Raw genomic sequence first — 18276 nt, forward strand, 5'->3', positions numbered from 1 at the left:
CACAGCCCAAGCCACTGGACGGATCGGGCTGAAATTTGGCATGCACGTAGATGTTATGGTTATGACGTAGGCAAGAAATAATTTTACGAAACTCCACCCCTTAGGGGGTAAAATGGGATCCACGCGTACGAAGTCGCGGGCGGCTGCAAGTATACAAATATAAGTAAAATTACTGATACTGGTTTATCCACTGATAAATGAATGAAAAAAGAAGTCGAGCTTTTACTTCGAACTCCTCTTATTTTCTTCTGATTAATTTAATTAACAATTCATTGGCCTTACAACAAGGATGAACTTGATACTTAGGTACTCTTTTTATGACAAATATAATTATATTATAAGCAGCTAACAAAATAAGTCATGTGATGGTCGTTTTAAGTTAATTGTATTTAATGGAGTACTTAAGAAGTTCCATTTGTAGGAATGAGATGTGGGAAATATTTTATTTTTATTTATTTATTTATTTTATTTATTTCCAAGCTTCCCAACTGTAGTGTATGTATATCGATATAGGTACTAACTACGGGAGCTAATTGATAACACGGTGGTCCGCGACTGACTGGTTTATTTAGAAAAGAAACGCAGCGCGTCGACACTCGATACAATATAGATGCATAGGTATAGCTATAGCATGAATACATCACATCATTCCCCTCCGTAAAGGTGAACATATTTAATGATAAGTAAATGAAGTACAGATAGTGCAGCAAGACTTATTTTAAAGTATAGATATATTGAGTTCCTAATTATAACATGACATTGATACCAACGCTTAAGTATATAGTATCTAGTATGTACAACATAACGCAGTACATACAAAAGAAAAATATTTTAAACTTCAATCAGCAAGTCCTAGGTAACGTGCAATAAACTTAAAAACTAAGTACAATATCTTATAAGCAAATATTTTATGATGATAAACTTATATAAACTTATTACTCTAAATCGTATGACACATTGATCCTATTTCCCCGACGGGTGTTTACGTTATCATACTCGCAATCTCGATCATTATCTATTAAGTTAGACGGGCTAGAGGGCGGTGACCCCTGAGTCGAATTCATGTCGTTCTCAGCCTCCTCATAGGGCGGCGAGTGTGGTGATGTAGGCTTCCCAGTGGGTGATGGCAGTGGTGTTCGACTTTTACGTGTAGGAGTGACACTAAGCTCATTATTAACATTTGGATAGCCTTCATCAAAAATAGGGCTGTGGTTATCTAGATTGATTTTTGGCATTTTAAATATTTGGTCAATGTGTCGTCTGTAAGTCTCATTATTACAGCTGATTTCATACATAACATTGCCAATTTTATTTACGATTGTGCCCTTTTCCCAAATTTCCTTATTTCTAAACCATTTTTTAAACATGATTACGTCCCCGATTGACATATCCCTTAACTTTCCTTTAAAAGAATTAATTTGATTAGATTGATTATTGATAACAATATTTTTAGTACATGGTTTCAGCAAATCTAAACAACATCTTAACCTACGTCCCAATAACAATTCACTGGGCGATTTTTGAGTTGTGCTATGAATCGAGTTGCGATAATTTAACAAAAATCTACTCAGAGCAATGTCAACGGCGATTCCTTCACGTAAGGCTTTTTTATAGCATTTTTTTATCAATCCTACAGCATTCTCTGCGGCACCATTGCTTCGCGGATGCCTGGGTGAGGTTAATATGTGGCTGATACCATTTTTGCTAATAAAAGATTTAAATTTTTCACTAGTAAAAGCTGACCCATTATCTGTGACAATTTCATGCGGTAATCCGAAACGAGCAAATATATCTCTTAAATGTTTTATTGTAGTGTCTGTGTTAGTGGAGTTGACTTTACAAACCTCAATCCATTTGGAATGTGAATCGATAACTATCAAGTATTGACTATTCATAAATGGGCCCAAATGGTCCAAATGCAATCTATACCATGGCTCATTGGGCCACGACCATGGCGTTAATGTACTTTTGACTGGATTATCTCTCTCTTTTGCACACACCTCGCATGCTGCGCACATATGTTCGATATCTTTATCAATGTTGGGCCAGTAAACGTATGTGCGCGCTAAAGATTTCATTTTCACAATGCCTAAATGACTGCTGTGCAATTCATTTAACAATGAAATTTGCAAGCTTTTAGGTATGATCACGCGGTAACCGAATAATAAACAACCGTGTTCGGATGTAATAAAGTTTTTTCTATTGAAAAAATCCCTGCATTCGGTAGGTATATTTGAAACCGTTGGCCACCCGTGCAAAACATAACCATAAATCTTGTTTAAAATCGTATCTTTCTTTGTATGATTCGCAATTTCTTTAAAATCAATAGGTTTAGACAAATTAATGAAGTTTATGTTCATGGTACCCTCTAAATCGTCCCCGCTGCTACCCTTAATATTTTCTATGCCCTTATCGACAGTAATTTTGCCCGCTCGTGATAAACAGTCTGCTAAACAATTATCTTTTGATTTAATACATTTAATAGTGTAATCATATTCACTCAAAATTATTGACCATCGTTGCAGCCTGCCAGCCACCATTAAAGGAATACTAGTTTTGGGTCCGAAAATTGAACACAAAGGTTTGCAATCGCTAACAAGAATAAAATGCCTACCATACACATACTCGTGAAATCGTTGCACTCCAAAAATGATTGCCAAACCTTCCCTACATATTTGACTATAGTTCTGTTCCGCCGAAGACAGCGTGCGGCTGGCGTGGGCCACGGCGCGCACGCGGCCGTCGGGCAGCTCGTGGCCCAGCCACGCGCCCACGCCGCGCGGCGACGCGTCGCACGACAACACCAAGGGGAGGTCGGGGTCAAAATGCATTAAGATCTCGGAGTTCTTCAAGAGCTCCTTGATTTTGACAAAAGCCATTTCACATTCGGTGGACCACTCCCATGTTTTATGTTTTTTTAATAAGGAGTATAAGGGTGCGACCACAGTGCTGAAATTTCTTACGAATTTTGAATAATAGTTGATGAGACCTAGAAAAGCTCTGAGCTCGCTGACGTCTTGAGGTCGCTCCGCAGCAAGAACGGCATCAATTTTTTTTGTTTCTGTGTGCAAACCTTCTGAATCGATAACATGCCCCAAATAAGAAACTTTCTTTTGAAAAAAACAACATTTTTCTTTACTTATTTTTAGACCCGTGTCGTTCAAAATTTTGAATACTGTTTCTAAATTTTTTATGTGTAAATCCCTAGTTTCACCAGTTACAATTAGGTCGTCCACGAAAACTGCTACATGGTTTAATTTAAACAAAGAATCCATTACTCTTTGGAATTTATTTGCGGCCGTTTTGATTCCGAACGGTAATCTATTATAAACAAAATTCCCCTTGTGTGTCACGATGGTACATAATTTTTTTGACTCATCATCCAATAAAAGTTGGGGTGCCCTCTTAGACGCATAACATTTTTCATCATAATTTAGTTTGGTATAACAGTATTTGCATAAAGTTTTTTCGCATAAACTTTGATATGCATAGTTTTCTAAATGCATAATGGTTTCTTAGGCATAATAATAACTTTCTCTAATTTTCAATACCATAATTTAAATAATCATAAGTGCAAAGAACATAATTTTTATATACATAAAGTTTGTTTTTAATAAAATACTATAAACATAATTTAATTATTTATAACATTTAAAGTCATAAATATTGTCTATAAGAGCAACCAACATTGAAGAGTAAATAATTATGTATTTGTGATGTTGCGAACGATCCTCCTTCCACCTTTTTATACTCTTTCGGCCTATAGATTTGCAAAAACTAAATTCTCTGTATCATTGTCATTTTTGTTATTAATTTTTGACCTGTTTCTTAGAAAACTTAAGATCGTGAAACTACATTCTGTTTGATCTTGAATCCCTCTTATCTATTATAACGCACATATTATACAGTCCACATTTCTTTTACAACATTAAGCTTGCCTGGTCTGAAATTATGTTGATCCCGACTGGCCGTGGTCTCTTCCACGTGGTACTAGTCTGCCCTATACTAGAGTGTAATTTAAAAGCCGGAGGCGCGGAGGGAGTGCGGTCCTCGCTCGCTGTAACATATATCCGGCAGCCGTGCGAGCTGGAGCGGCTGAGGCTGGTCGCCGAAGGCGACCAGCAAGCCGAAGCTGCGGAAGCGAGCATGGCATGCCGGGTATATGTTACGCCAGAGCGGAAGGACCGCACTTCCCGCAGCGCCGGAGATAAGGCAATCCTAATGCTTGCTTGCATGCTTGCTTGCTTGCATGCATGCTTCCTTGCTGCTTGCTTGCATGCTTGCTTGCTGCTTGCTTGCATGCTTGCTGCTTGCTTGCATGCTTGCTTGCATGCTTGCTTGCTGCTTGCTTGCATCTTGCTTGCTGCTTGCTTGCTGCTTGCTTGCAGGCTTGCTTGTTTGCATCCTTGCTTGCATGCATGCTTACATGCTTCCTTGCAGCTTGCTTGCATGCTTGCTGTTTGATTGCATGCTTGCTGCTTGCTTGCATGCTTGTTTGCATGATGCTTGCTTGTCTATTTATATTTGTTAACTTATAACATTTTTATATTTCATATTTGTTAAAATTATGGTATTTTGTATATTATGAATGATAATATTTATGGCATTGGTTTAGATGCCAATAAATGTTATGCCTAGAAATCGTTATTAAAAAAACAAGTATACAGAAAAAATATATACTAAAATATTATTATAATAAAAGTGGTTATGGCAAAAAAAATATGCCTTATGAATTATTCTGTATGAACGTTATGCGAAATGATGAGTATGCCAAAAAACTTTATGCATTCTTAAATTATGACAATATTTTTTATGCAACCGAATATGGACCCTAAAAGTTGCTGGTATGCGCTTTTCAGGTCAATTTTACTAAACGTCTTACCTCCTCTCAAAGAGGAAAACAAATCCTCAATCCGAGGAAGTGGATATTTGTCATCGGACAGAACTGGATTAACGGTTACTTTAAAATCTCCACAAATTCTAATAGTGCCGTTCTGTTTCCTAACGGGTACAATAGGTGTACCCCAACCGCCCACGTCCTCGACGGGGCTGATGACGCCCTCGGCCTCCAGGCGCGCCAGCTCGGCGTCCACCGCGGGCCGCAGCGCGTGCGGCACGACGCGCGCCCGGCGCCACACGGGCCGCGCGCCCGCGCACACTTGCAAGCTAATGGTGCCGCGGTTGAATGTTCCCATTCCCGGGGCGAACACATTACTGTATTTACGTACTATTTCATTGATTACGCTCTCATTATCATTACATGACACTTGTGCTATCATGGGCAGTGAAATTTTTAAGTGTCGCATCCATTTTCTACCGATAATGGGTGGACAATTACCATTATCTAAAACATATAATTTCGAAGTAAAAGATTGGTCACTATTAATGACGTTGACTGGCATTATGCCAAGTGGTTTAATTTTTTCGCCACTGTATACAGTCAACACTTTGTTAGATTCGATCAATGGTCTGCCTTTAAACAATCTATTATAAGTATCTTTTGAAATAGCGCTTACCGAGGAACCGCTGTCGATCTGCATGTTCAACATAACACCTTCTACATTCAACTTACAATACCAAGGGCTATCTGATTCCTGTCCATCACTTAATCTATAAAGCGTAGGAGATTCGCCATCCCCCTCCGAATCACTATTTGCCACTTGAAACACTCTTTGGCTCTTTTTATTACGGCACATGTGACTTATATGACCTATTTTATCGCACTTGTAACACATTGCACTTTTGAAACCGCACTTATCCGCCGAATGCTGCCGCGATCCGCACCGATAACACCGGTCTCCGCCCGCCTGGGTGCTGCGCTGCGAGCTGGCTCCGCTGCCGCGCCCAGCACTCGCTCGCGCCCCTCGCGCCGCTCCGGCGCCGCCGCCGCCGCCGCCGGACCGCACCGCGTACACGCCGGCGCTGTTGCTAGTTTCGCCGGCCTGGTTCTTGCCACCACCGAGTTTCGCTTCGAGTTCAGCCGCTTCTAATGACGTAGCTAAGGTCACAGCTCTTGTAAAACTGAGCTCCCTTTCAGTCAGTAATCTTTGTCTATATTTTTCGTTCCATAAACCATAGGTGAATTGCTCTCTAAGATTTTCCTCCAATGACTCTTGACCTTTGAATTTGCACGTCATCGCCAGTTTTTTTAAACGCAATAAATATTCGTTCACTGTTTCACTTTGATTTTGCAGACACGCGCGTAATTTCATGCGTTCCGCCATATCACTCGCTTTAGGGTTAATGTGTTTTTCTACGATATCCACTAATTCGTCGAAAGTTTTATTCTCCGGCTCATCAGGGCTACACAAAACCGTCATGAGGTCGTATGTTTCATTTCCCACCAACGTGATTAGATATGAGGTTTGCACGTTCACTTTTATATTGTTCACGGTAAAGAAAGCTTTGATACGTTTTATGTAACTACTCCACGTGTCCGTATTTAAATTAAACTCTTTAATGTTCCCAATTGCACTGGAATTTTGGTCCGCCATTTTGATCCTCGTTGCCAGTGTAGTGTATGTATATCGATATAGGTACTAACTACGGGAGCTAATTGATAACACGGTGGTCCGCGACTGACTGGTTTATTTAGAAAAGAAACGCAGCGCGTCGACACTCGATACAATATAGATGCATAGGTATAGCTATAGCATGAATACATCACACCAACTTCCTTATTTAGTTAGTCTACAACTACTTATGTACAAAATAACATGAAACTGTGCCAGAAATATAATGGTATCATCCAAAAAAGTAACAAAGTATCCACAAGACAGGAAGTCAGCCAGTGTCAGTGACTATGAAACTTTATAAAAATTAATATTGATCATCAACAGAATCATTAATATACCGCAGCATGTGCTCATGGAGTGGATAAGCGTAGCAGATCAACAGGCTCAAATTCTCCAATCACCAGCGTCGCTACAGGAGGCCTGCAGAGGCCTAGATAGGCTGCTTGCCTTCTGGGGGGATTTGGGATGGTTGGAGTAGGAAGATAAAACACAAATCGCGCGCAATGGCCCAATTAGGAGGCTAAGTGGTTCGATACTTCGATTGCCCTGCATAATTATGGAACTAACAACAGATTTTGTTTTCTTTCCCGTACATAGCAAATTGTTCTTCTTCTGCCTCGCCTTATCCCGTTACGCGGGGTCGGCTTTCCCAATCATGCGCCGCCAGTTGATTCTATCTGGAACGTCTTGTCAGAGTAAATATAAATGAGTAGGTTATCTTCATAGAAACGCACCGAGCGGGGTTTGTATGTGAGCGCGCTAATACGTATGCGGCGCGCACGCACACACTGACAAAATTTATCGTGATTATCGGGGAGTTGCGCCGAATTTTGTCAGTGTGTGCGTGCGCACCGCATACGTATTGGCGCGCTCACATACAAACCGCGCTCGGTGCGTTTCTATGAAGATAACCTACTCATTTATATTTACTCTGACAAGACGTTCCAGATAGAATCAACTGGCGGCGCATGATTGGGAAAGCCGACCCCGCGTAACGGGATAAGGCGAAGGCGTAAGGTCATATTTTGAATTTACTCTGGTCTTGTACATGGAGTCCCACACTTTCATGTCCTTTTGGACATTCGTCAACCAGGTGGTTTGGGGTCTTCCTCCACCCCTCGTTTTTGTGGCGCATCACAGCAAATTGTCTGTCATAATCATAAATCATAATTTATTTATGCTCATGTCCTCTACTGAGAGAGTCGTTTCCCAGCACTGAATGAAATGCCTGGGCTTATCGCGGGCATATTTACGACGTTATGTTCCCTCCGTGTCTTGGATGCCGAAAAAGGGACGCTTCAGTAAATTGGGCACGTAAGTAAGCTTTTTTGTGTAATGTAGGGGAGACCGAGGAGAGTTGTAACAGAGTTGTTGTAACAAAGCCGATTTCTCTGCACCTAATGTCAGTTAGCGAGTTGACAATTTCACGCAAAGTGTGGAGTGTGAAGTACTTAGCAACGAATTCGGGATGTTAGTAGCTCAATAAACTGTCATAGGTTCAAGCAAATGATCTAACATTTGCAGTTCTTTTTAGACCTTACACGGTGGTTAGATGACGGATACCTACTAATTTAATTTGTTATAATTATGACTCTTTCATCATCATCATCATTTTAGCCATAGGACGTCCACTGCTGAACAGGCCTTCTATGAAATAGGCCTTCCCCAATGATTCCCACAATGACCGGTTGATAGCAGCCTGTATCCAGCGCCTTCTTACTAAGTTTGCGAGGTCGTCGGTCCACCTTGTGGGTAGGTATATGACTCTTACGTAAGTATAAATGTGTGCGAAAATAATATTAGATAGGTAATGCATTGTTTGAGGAAAGTTAGTTTTTTTGACAATGGACGTTCTACTAGAGCAGAGAAATTTCCCATAGCGGATGATACCATGAAAACCGGTGTGTTACACCATCCATTCGAACATGGAAATTGACAAAAGTATAAAACAAAATTTTTGCCGGCTCTATAAAATCTGGAATGGAATGTTATTTTAGGGTTTCCATCTCAAAAAGTTTCCAATCTCTACATTTTTCCGAGTGACAAGCCCCACAAGCGATGCAGTGGGCAGAAACTAGTTTCATTAGCTTCAATGTCAATACCGTCTAATAATAACTTTCTCCATTTTATTGGGATATAACTATGTCACCGGATGAAATCTCTGTCATGAAAATAAATTGGCTCAAAATCACCAAGGTGCAGAATTGGCTTTGCTAGCAATTTAATGTCTTAAATCTTGACTTATTTGAGAAAATAATAGTAATAAATTACTTCAACTAACTTGTTTTGTGTGTACATCAAACAATATAACTAATTAATAAAGCAAATTTTAAACAAAATCAATATACATGCATGGATAATCATTTCGGGAACGCGTCCTAATGTACAATCTTCAGCAACAAGTCCAAAATTTTACATAAAAATTTAAGGTAATTTACACATGGCATTACTTAATACACCGTATTTTTTATACAAAATTTAGTTTTAGAAAGGATACTAAAAAAATATTTATTTTTAACTATAAAAATGTCCAATATAGTTTGTCCGATACCGCACAAGTCATTTCAGTGAACGTATCGATAATCGATCAAAAAATATTTTAAGTTAACGCAGACATTCGGTGTCTAACGTTAGTCGAGGAAGAAAACAATAACAAAACGGGCTGTCAGAGTATTTATCGTTAAATAAAATAAATCTAAATGGTAAGTACCTTTCAATTCATTATTCGTAAAGCGTACATCAATAATCCGTCATTTCGTGAACGTAATTATAATATTTAATTATTGATGAAATTCTTTTTTATTACACGAAATAACAAAGTAATCTCAAATATTTTCCTATTGACAAACCCAGATCGCATTTAAGTTGGCTGCCGTCTAATTAAAGCGCGCGCTTATTTGAAATCGTCATTTCGTGAACGGTCATTTCGGAAACGTTCCCGGACATGATGGCACGTTCCCGAAATGACTGTTGCGTTCTCGGAATGATGATTATTATTTGTAAGGGCGAATCATTTACAATATTTAATACATTTATTATAAAATTTTGTGTCTTTATAATTACAGCAAAATGGAAACTCCTGATAAAGAAAAAAATTAAAAAAAATCTCAAAAAAAGCTTAAAAAGAATATTGCAACTTATTTGCGCCAAAGGGAAAAGGCGAATGCCAGAAAAATAAAGTTTTTGGATAAAATGACTGAAGAGCAGTAAGAAATTAAACGGGCTAAGGACAGATAATATTATAAAAAAATAGAGTCATTTATAAATCTGTATACTGTTCATCTTCCTCGGACAATGAAGATTTAGAGACAATATCTCGTATTCAGCAGATAAAAGTTAAACAGATTGATGTTGAAGCAAATACGTCTTATGGCAAAGAAAATATCGAAATCTCGTATATCCTGTAACATTCTTGCTTGTTAAAATTCCTACTGAGAAGAGACCTTTTTGTCCTTTTTTTAAGAGATAACTTGGAATTGTCATTCTCACTAAAATGTCTCTGGGGTGGTGGCGTAGTGAGGCGGGTCGTTACATTCCCTCTAATATGGTCGAGTGAAGCGATGGCTGGTTCACTCGTCATGTCTGTGAACAGGCGCTGCTTTCGGGGACTGGTCAATCCAAGTTATTCAAATTTATTAATGCGAGTCGCGATATTCTCACATCCGAAATACCGCAGTGTCTTAAGTCAAAAGTATTCGACCAATGCGTGTTGCCAGTGATGGTATACGGATCTGAGACGTGGTCGCTTACTATGGGCCTCATAAGAAGGCTCAAGGTCACCCAAAGAGCGATGGAGCGTGCTATGCTCGGAGTTTCCCTGTGTGATCGAATCAGAAATGAGGAGATCCGCAGGAGAACCAGAGTGACTGACATAGCCCGCACAATCGCTCAAATCAAGTGGCAGTGGGCGGGGCACATAGCTCGGAGAGCTGATGGCCGCTGGGGCAGGAAGGACATCATCCATCATCATCATCATCGACATGACAGTGTCGAAGATGATGATGGAGAAATCTTAGTAACCTTTTTGAGATCTGTGCGTAACAATATTAGAAAATATAAGCTGGAACCTAAGGATAAATGATAATATTGATTTTGAGCAAAAATATAATCAATCAGTATTATTCGAAAAATAATAAGTTTTGTTTTGTAATTTTAATATTTTTTAGTTAACTTGTTGTTCGTGACAGAATATATTGTTGATTTTCTTACGTTTCTTATATATTTTTTGTATTAATACAGAAGTTTAGTGAAGTACACTGTGATTTAAGGTCAAAAGACTGAAATTGTAATAACTGATTAAAACTTATAAAAAATATTTTAATATGAGTAGGTACAGAAGTTTAACTAGACTGAGTTATGAAGATGTTAACACTGAATTATAATAATAATTTATTAATAGTAAGAGAAGTTTTTCTTAACTGTGAACAATATGGCAATATAAATAAATAACTTAGTTATTTAAATCGTTGATTATAATTTAATTATTTCTTTATTTCTACCTAATTATATCAATAACAGAACATTTTTGTCATTCCGGGAACGGTTGATCATTTTCGGGAACATTACAATATTTCAATAAAATACGCATAAATGGAGGTATTTCAATATTATGTATATATTTATTACATTACAGAACTTTTGTTCTGTACATATTACGTTAATTCGATTAAAAGAGTTTTAAATATTACGAAATTTCTTAAATTGTATGCGGAATAATAGCAACTTCTTTATTTTTTTGACGTATTTTGCTTGTAGAAAATTTTGAATGTATTGATTTCATTATTGCTTCTTCAAAATAGATACATAATATACCCATGTTTTAAACAAAGCTCAAATTATGCGCTTTGTTTGGTTTTTCCGGGTTTTATGAAACTTAGGAAAACGTTCCCGAATTGATGGTTTTCTGCAAGATATTTACTACTAAGCAATATTACTAAAAAAATAAAGAATTCTGTGCGCTGCCCTGTCAAGGTTTAAAAATATACAAATTAAGCAACAGTATAAACTAATAGTCATCATTATAGCTTGCAATTTTTTTTGTCATAAAACCGATTTTGAAATTCGCAACCTTGGTGATTTTGAGCCAATTATGTTTCCGATTCCCAGATTTATTGCTCTTTATTTTTAGCTAACTGGTAAAAAGTCAAGAGAAAATCGAAAATGCCACACCAAATAATATATCTATGTCTGTAACTTTACTAAGGCTGAGTTGCACCACCTAACTTTGACCGTAACTATAACGTTAACCGACATTTTTTGTATGGAGTTTGACAAAATTTTGACGTTTGTCAAAGTTGAAGTAAAATGGTGCAACCCAGCCTAAAACTATGATATATGGGATATAGCTATACCTGGTAAGTTAAAGGTTACAACAACAAGCGCATTCTGTATTACTATATTTTAGGGCATTTTTCCAATGTGACATTTAATGGTTTCTGTCGATTTTTCTATAGATCTAGCCTGTAAATCACACTTGTGCGTTCGACAGTCCAGTCTTGCGGTATCCTGCAACACTGGATGCCGGAAAACTGGATTGCCGTGGAAAATGGCCTTTAATATTTTGTCACACCCTCAGATCATAGATCTATGATCTGAGGTCACACCATTGACTATCGGGTACTCGTACTATCGCCACAACTTTGATACGCAGTCCACTTTGACCTATTGACCTTGAATGTTACATGTATGTCGCCGACCTTCTTTTTCTATTGTATTAGTAGAACAATCTCAGCCCTTGAGTCAGACTTTACGAGACGTCATTGTCTGGATATGACTCACTAGCTAGAACATCGGCTAAGTAACCCCTCGAAACACGATTGCATATAATATTGTTTTGCAGGTATTTTTATTTATTTATTTTCTAAGAAAAATACTTATTTGGGTAATTTTTATTATAATACTTATTGGAAATTGTGTACAATGCACACAATAAAAGCTAAGTAAAGAGGGAAAGCTCAGTCTCTTTAGAGAAGCTCAATAATTTTACACGTTGTGTGTCCTGCTTGAGCATCGAAAGTGGAACTTCCGAATCAAGTGAGTCTAATGCATAATAATTACCTCTATGGTAACGCAACAGGAATTTTGTTTTCAAAGGAGTCACTTAAAATTAGGGATTGATGGTGAAAACAGGCATTACACTTTCAATTTAAGAATCATTGATCATTGAATACCCTTACCTATTAGATATTTTCAGCTCCATATACTATAAGATCTTACTTTTCATCAATTTTATCATTGACTATTCAAACGAATATTCCGTGACCTGCTAGATAATATCAGTTACGTACGCGACAATATTTCAGCCGTGCGTCTCCCCAGGTCGCGACGTGACCCATTTATTGCCACTTCAGCGGGCAACTTACAAATCTCTATGAGCAATCTCCTTATAAATTTATTATTCTTGATACCATTTGCTGAGGAAATTATTTGCTAGTTTTATTTTCAGTGGTTATTATTTATTAAACAATTGCCTAGTTAACAATGAACTGAAAACCTAATTTAAAAGAACCTTTAGCCCTTATCTAACAGTAGGCGTCCTTTGGTTAAATTAAAACGAATGAATAATAATTATGCTGTTAACTTTTGCAGTAAGTTATTTTAAGTTTGATTTAGGAGTGAATTTAGCACATTAGTCCAGCAGTATTTCTGAATTTTACTACAAAATTGAGTTTTCGGCTTTGAAATTAATAAAAAGTTAATTAATTTAACATATAATAAGTACTTAGGCTTAAATCTACAAGGAAATCTTAAGAAAATAACTATGTCAGTAACATTGATTCACCGACCAACGGAACATCCTACCTTTAATGTACGAGTAACTAAAAACTTCAAAGTACAGTCAAAGGCGAATTAAAGGGAACACAATTCAAAATATTGCAAGTTGTTTTGATCCAATTCCGTTATTTGCGCAGCTCCACGCGTCTGTAATAATAATAATCTGCGTGTGACGTCAATAAGCTTTCACACACACTGACGCTTTAATTGCGTCGATAAAACCATTCTGTTTAATGATTGGATTATATCGAATTGGGGATGACTGTATCGTTACTTGTAAGTGAATAAAACATTTTTTTCAGACACTTATGCCCGTTTTCACCAACAATCCCTAATTGTTAAGTGACCCCTATGAAATCAAAATTACTGTTATAAATGTCACTTAAAAATTCTGGATTGATGGTGAAAACGGGCATACGTGTCTGAAAAAACTGTTTTATTCACTTACAAGTAACGATACAGTCATAAGGGCATAATGCCCGTTTTCACCACCAATCCCTAATTTTTAAGTTACCCCTATGGTAACAAATTTTGTTTTCAAAGGGGTTACTTAAAAATTGAGTTTGATGGTGAAAACGGGCATAAGTTACCTATTTTGAAGTATCATAAAGTAAGTAGATAACCTTGGGCATTTTACACGGCGCCATCTATTTCCAAAATAGGCAAAGCTTTTAAACTTAAGTTTAAAAGTCATAATTGCCGACAAAAGGTTCACAGACAATATTATTCCAGCGGCTGTTGCACTAAGCTGTGCACGTATTTTAGGTACATAGAAAACACCCAGACCAATACAACATTTTTGTACTGTAAGAGAATCGAGCTCGCAACCTCTTGCGACCACTAGGCCAGATGGCCATCTACGAGTAAGTCCAAGTTAAAGAATAATATTATTTTCTCTTTATTTTCTTATTTTTAAAGCTCTTAATATTTTGAGTTTATTAGGAAGTCATCAATCAATCTATATATATAAAAATGAAACCCGTTTCGCGTTGTCACGGCATCACGTGTGAACGGCTGAACCGATTTCGATAATTCTTTTTTTTAAATGTTTGTGGAAGTCCAAGGATGGTTCTTACGGAAAAAAATATTAAGAAAATCTCTACGCTAAGGCGGTACGAAGTTCGCCGGGTCAGCTAGTAATTAAATAAAATTTTAGATGAAATAACCGAATTTCCACTTTACCTACATAATCACCGTGCCAATCATATCCAACTTAGGTATTATAAGATTCCAGGCATCTCTAAATTTAATTAAACCTTCAACCCAACATTATAGGCCGAAAGTTTCCGAAAGTTTCTCTCAAAGATGCCAAAATGGACAAGTTTGAAATCGTTGTTTTAATATTGCTTTCCGAATATTGCCGCAGACTATATTTGTGGGTGAATGGTACCTACATCTCTTAATTAATCTTTGATTGTGTAAACTTTCTTGGATTAGCAAAGTTAGGTTGATTAGTTATTGTTCAGGGGATGTTGCTTAGAATCGTACTATCTTAAGTTCACACACCCTAATTTAATTCCGTATGTGCAGGGAAATTTTATTATGACCTGCTACAAAAAGTAAAAACTCAGTTACAAACTTCAGCATTAAAAAAATCACAGTCCTGTATGTCGATTCTGTAAAATTCTAACAAAATATGTTTGCCTTTTCATTTATTAGAACCCTTGTTCTACTTAATTGGCAAGAAAAAATTAGAAGCAGTACAAATCGCTAAGAAATTAAAAATCTGTGTTAAATCACAGGCTATTATTTATTTCAATTTCCAATTGACATTGGCACAAGATCCTCTGAATAGGTCTGATTGCCAATAAACACAAGACAAAAGAAAAAATTAAACTAAACTCTATTGAGTCGTTCCTGGCCAGTGAGAATCTTTTTCTTTTTCCGAACAATTTCGATTGTCTTTTTTTTTCATGTTGAGTTTTTCGCGCGCTCGCCTAATGACAACTTGCATTAAATTTTGTCATTCTTAAAACATAATTTTTCCCAATTTTAAATTGATCAGGTATTCGTGAAAACCAATAATTAATCCTTTGAAAAGTTTGCATACATAACTCGTGAGCAAATAAATTCAACCATTATTTTTTAAGCTTCCTAAATATAGAAACATACCAAAAAGAAAGCTCCGTTCAAATAATGTGACCTCAAAATGCTAAAACTGAAGAGGTTCTCGCTCATAACGACTTACCACGTTCCATTTAAAACTGTACCTTATCTCTACCTCTCTAATTCTATTTTCTATTGTTCCAGATAGACGTCATGTATATCAACCACACAGCGCAGGACAATTCTTCTGAAAGCGATTATGTGCCGTACGCAGACCGAGTTGATACGTACCTTGTCCCAGTGATCTTTGCCATCATTTTTATAGTAGGCGTGCTTGGCAATGGGACGCTGGTGATTGTGTACATTAGACACAGGGGCATGAGGAATGCGCCTAACACGTAAGTAGTATTTTTAAAAATTTGATACTGGCCAGTTGTATCGATTGTCGATAAAGTCTCAGATGGTTACAAATCTAATGCAGTAACCTACACGCCAATGTAGTGATGATGTGATGTACTTTCTATGACTTTTGACAACTTGTCAAGTTATAATATCGCCGATACCAAACCGCCGGTTTTGGTTAGCTATTGTTCTGCCAGGTATCCGAGATTTGTGAAACCAAAAGTTTATCATTAAGTTTATGATAGGCTATCTGGGACTTAATCTTGAACCGATAAAACTAACTCTACCTCTCACATTTTTTAATTATGTCTTACTATCGCAAGTATACGTGTAAATTGGTATTCTTTTCTAAACAACAAGTTATTTTCTTCTTTTAATTATAATTTTTATATGACGAATTATTGTTAAAGAAAAGCACTTTTATATTTTTCACATTGATTTCGAAAAAAAAGAATTATAATAGCTGTAAAATTGAAGTTATAAATTGTCTAATGTTCAAACCAGAGGCGTAAAAAACAATTCATTTCCTATACCATTGTTACTGATCTTAAAGAATGTGACGTCGGCTGAATCTGCTGAATTGCAAAAATGGTGTACGATTGAAAAAATCGTGGAAAATTTTTAAAGGAATCCGTATTATTAAAATTAATCACCTCATTTTTTAAAGTCACGTTAATTTGATATTATACAGACAACGGCATACCTCATAAACTAAACAACGTGGTACCTATCTTAAAACTAACTGCTAATTTACAAGAACTAAAATATAAATCCGAATCTGATGTGCCAGCAACAGTAATTTAAACCATCATAGAAATAAAATCATCCAGTTTCTGAAAACCAGATAAGTTTTCGAGCAACAAAATTAGAGATTAAAATTAGTTTAGCCTAAGGGAATTGCTCTAAAATACTAACTTACAGATTAATATAAAAGAACTTACAGTGTAATAAGCCAGACCGTTCATAAATTTAAATTACAATACATTCTCTCTATTTCGGTCGAGCTCAGATTGCAATTCAACAATGCATTTCAAACCTCAATGGGATTCTTCGCTCTTAAAATTTTCATTTACAGTGTACCCTCGAAAATGTACCTAGTGTTTGACAATGTTTTGTTCAGGGTACAGATTTCCCCTGATGATCGTCCCTCGACAAAAGAGCTTTTACTGAAATGAGCATGTAGTACGTTCGGACGGTATACGTTGATGATGAATGGCTATTTCAAAATCTGTCACAACGGAAATAAATAAATAGTGCAAAGATTTTGTAAATATGAGTAACTCAATTGATTCTACTCTGAAGAAGATAGAAAAAGGAATGGACCTCAAATATTGTTAGAACTATTGATGTCTAATATACCATTTTCATTTTCAATCTGATACCTATGTATGATGATAGAAAACCGATAACTGGAACATAATAATATCTGTAAGTAAGGTAAAATTTAAAAAATGTGTTACGTAACTCGTTTTAAAATAACTTTTTTCGAAGAAATGCTATCTCACGTTTTACCACTAATCTCATAACTCTAATCGGCCTTTAAAACTTGTGAATTCGAGGGAATTCTAGCGTTCAGTTCATAGGCTTGTCAATAATAAAATAATTATCATCTTATCTTTCTATAATCACCATTATCATTAATCTTTGGGACTGTCATTAAGACGATGAAAAGTTCTGCAACTTTTGGTGAAACTCTCTAATTTTGATATAAGATTTCATGGAAATTGACAATATTGACTGAGTTTCTTGCGCTGCTTCCTCTTCACACTGGCCCATTCATTGCCCCGAAGCAGTGGTAGGGTTAATACTGGGACGTGTAAAAGTGCTATATAAAAGTCAACTTGCAGGAATAAAATAATTTTTTTATACTTTTTTCTTCCACAGGTACATCTTCTCTTTAGCTCTCGCTGATCTCCTGGTCATCCTGATCTGTGTGCCCTTCGTATCCATCATCTACACATTGGAATCATGGCCGTGGGGCGAGCTGATCTGCAAAATATCTGAAGCAGCCAAGGATGTGAGCATCGGCGTGTCTGTGTTCACATTGACAGCGTTGTCGGCGGAGAGATACTGCGCAATTGTCAACCCTTTTAGGAAGTTACAGGTGAGTTTGAGAGCGTTAGTTAATACAAGCAGAAAGCACAGTCTACCCGATAAGGACCCTTTTACACGGCAATCCAGTTGTGCGGGATCCTACATTACTGCATCTAACATCTTTTGTCACAATTATGCTATGTACTTCCTTTTTGAATTACTTTTGAGCCAGTTTAGCCAGTTTAGTTTTTGCAAATTTTAAACACTAGTTTATTAAGGGTGTTAGGTAAATGGGTATATGAGCTGACACTAGCCCATGTTAACATATGCATATAAATCATAATGCTATGGTGAAGTCAGAAACTTGATATCATCATTTTAATTTTTTAAATGTTCATACAAAATAAAATTTATAAAATCAGATTTGTACCTGTAGACACAGATATTATTATTATCATTTTATTTGTATCCTTGTTGTCCAATCTACTCGATGACCTCATAAAGG

The 18276-nt window shown here is 36.8% G+C and overlaps 2 protein-coding genes across 3 annotated transcripts in view; one reads left to right on the forward strand and one right to left on the reverse strand.

Moving 5' to 3' along the window:
* The window catches only part of LOC135078442 (neuropeptide CCHamide-2 receptor-like), a 94372-nt gene that overhangs the window by 55757 nt on the left and 20339 nt on the right, over positions 1-18276 (forward strand). Inside the window, exons 2-3 of one of the 2 annotated variants that reach the window (XM_063972997.1) lie at positions 15540-15733; positions 17622-17841. In XM_063972997.1, coding sequence (XP_063829067.1) covers positions 15549-15733; positions 17622-17841 — 405 coding nt within the window. In that variant the 5' untranslated portion in view covers positions 15540-15548. The remainder of the gene's footprint in view (positions 1-15539; positions 15734-17621; positions 17842-18276) is intronic. The other variant, XM_063972998.1, reaches the window with a different exon arrangement.
* Positions 936-6494, reverse strand: LOC135078624 (uncharacterized). The gene is made up of 3 exons (XM_063973153.1): positions 4883-6494; positions 2663-3076; positions 936-1216 (listed from the first exon to the last, which is right to left on the reverse strand). Exons 1-3 carry the CDS (start codon positions 6492-6494, stop codon positions 936-938), a joined length of 2307 nt encoding a protein of 768 aa, XP_063829223.1.

The sequence above is a fragment of the Ostrinia nubilalis genome, chromosome 15 (genome assembly GCF_963855985.1).
Source record: "Ostrinia nubilalis chromosome 15, ilOstNubi1.1, whole genome shotgun sequence".
Taxonomy (NCBI): Eukaryota; Metazoa; Arthropoda; class Insecta; order Lepidoptera; family Crambidae; genus Ostrinia; species Ostrinia nubilalis.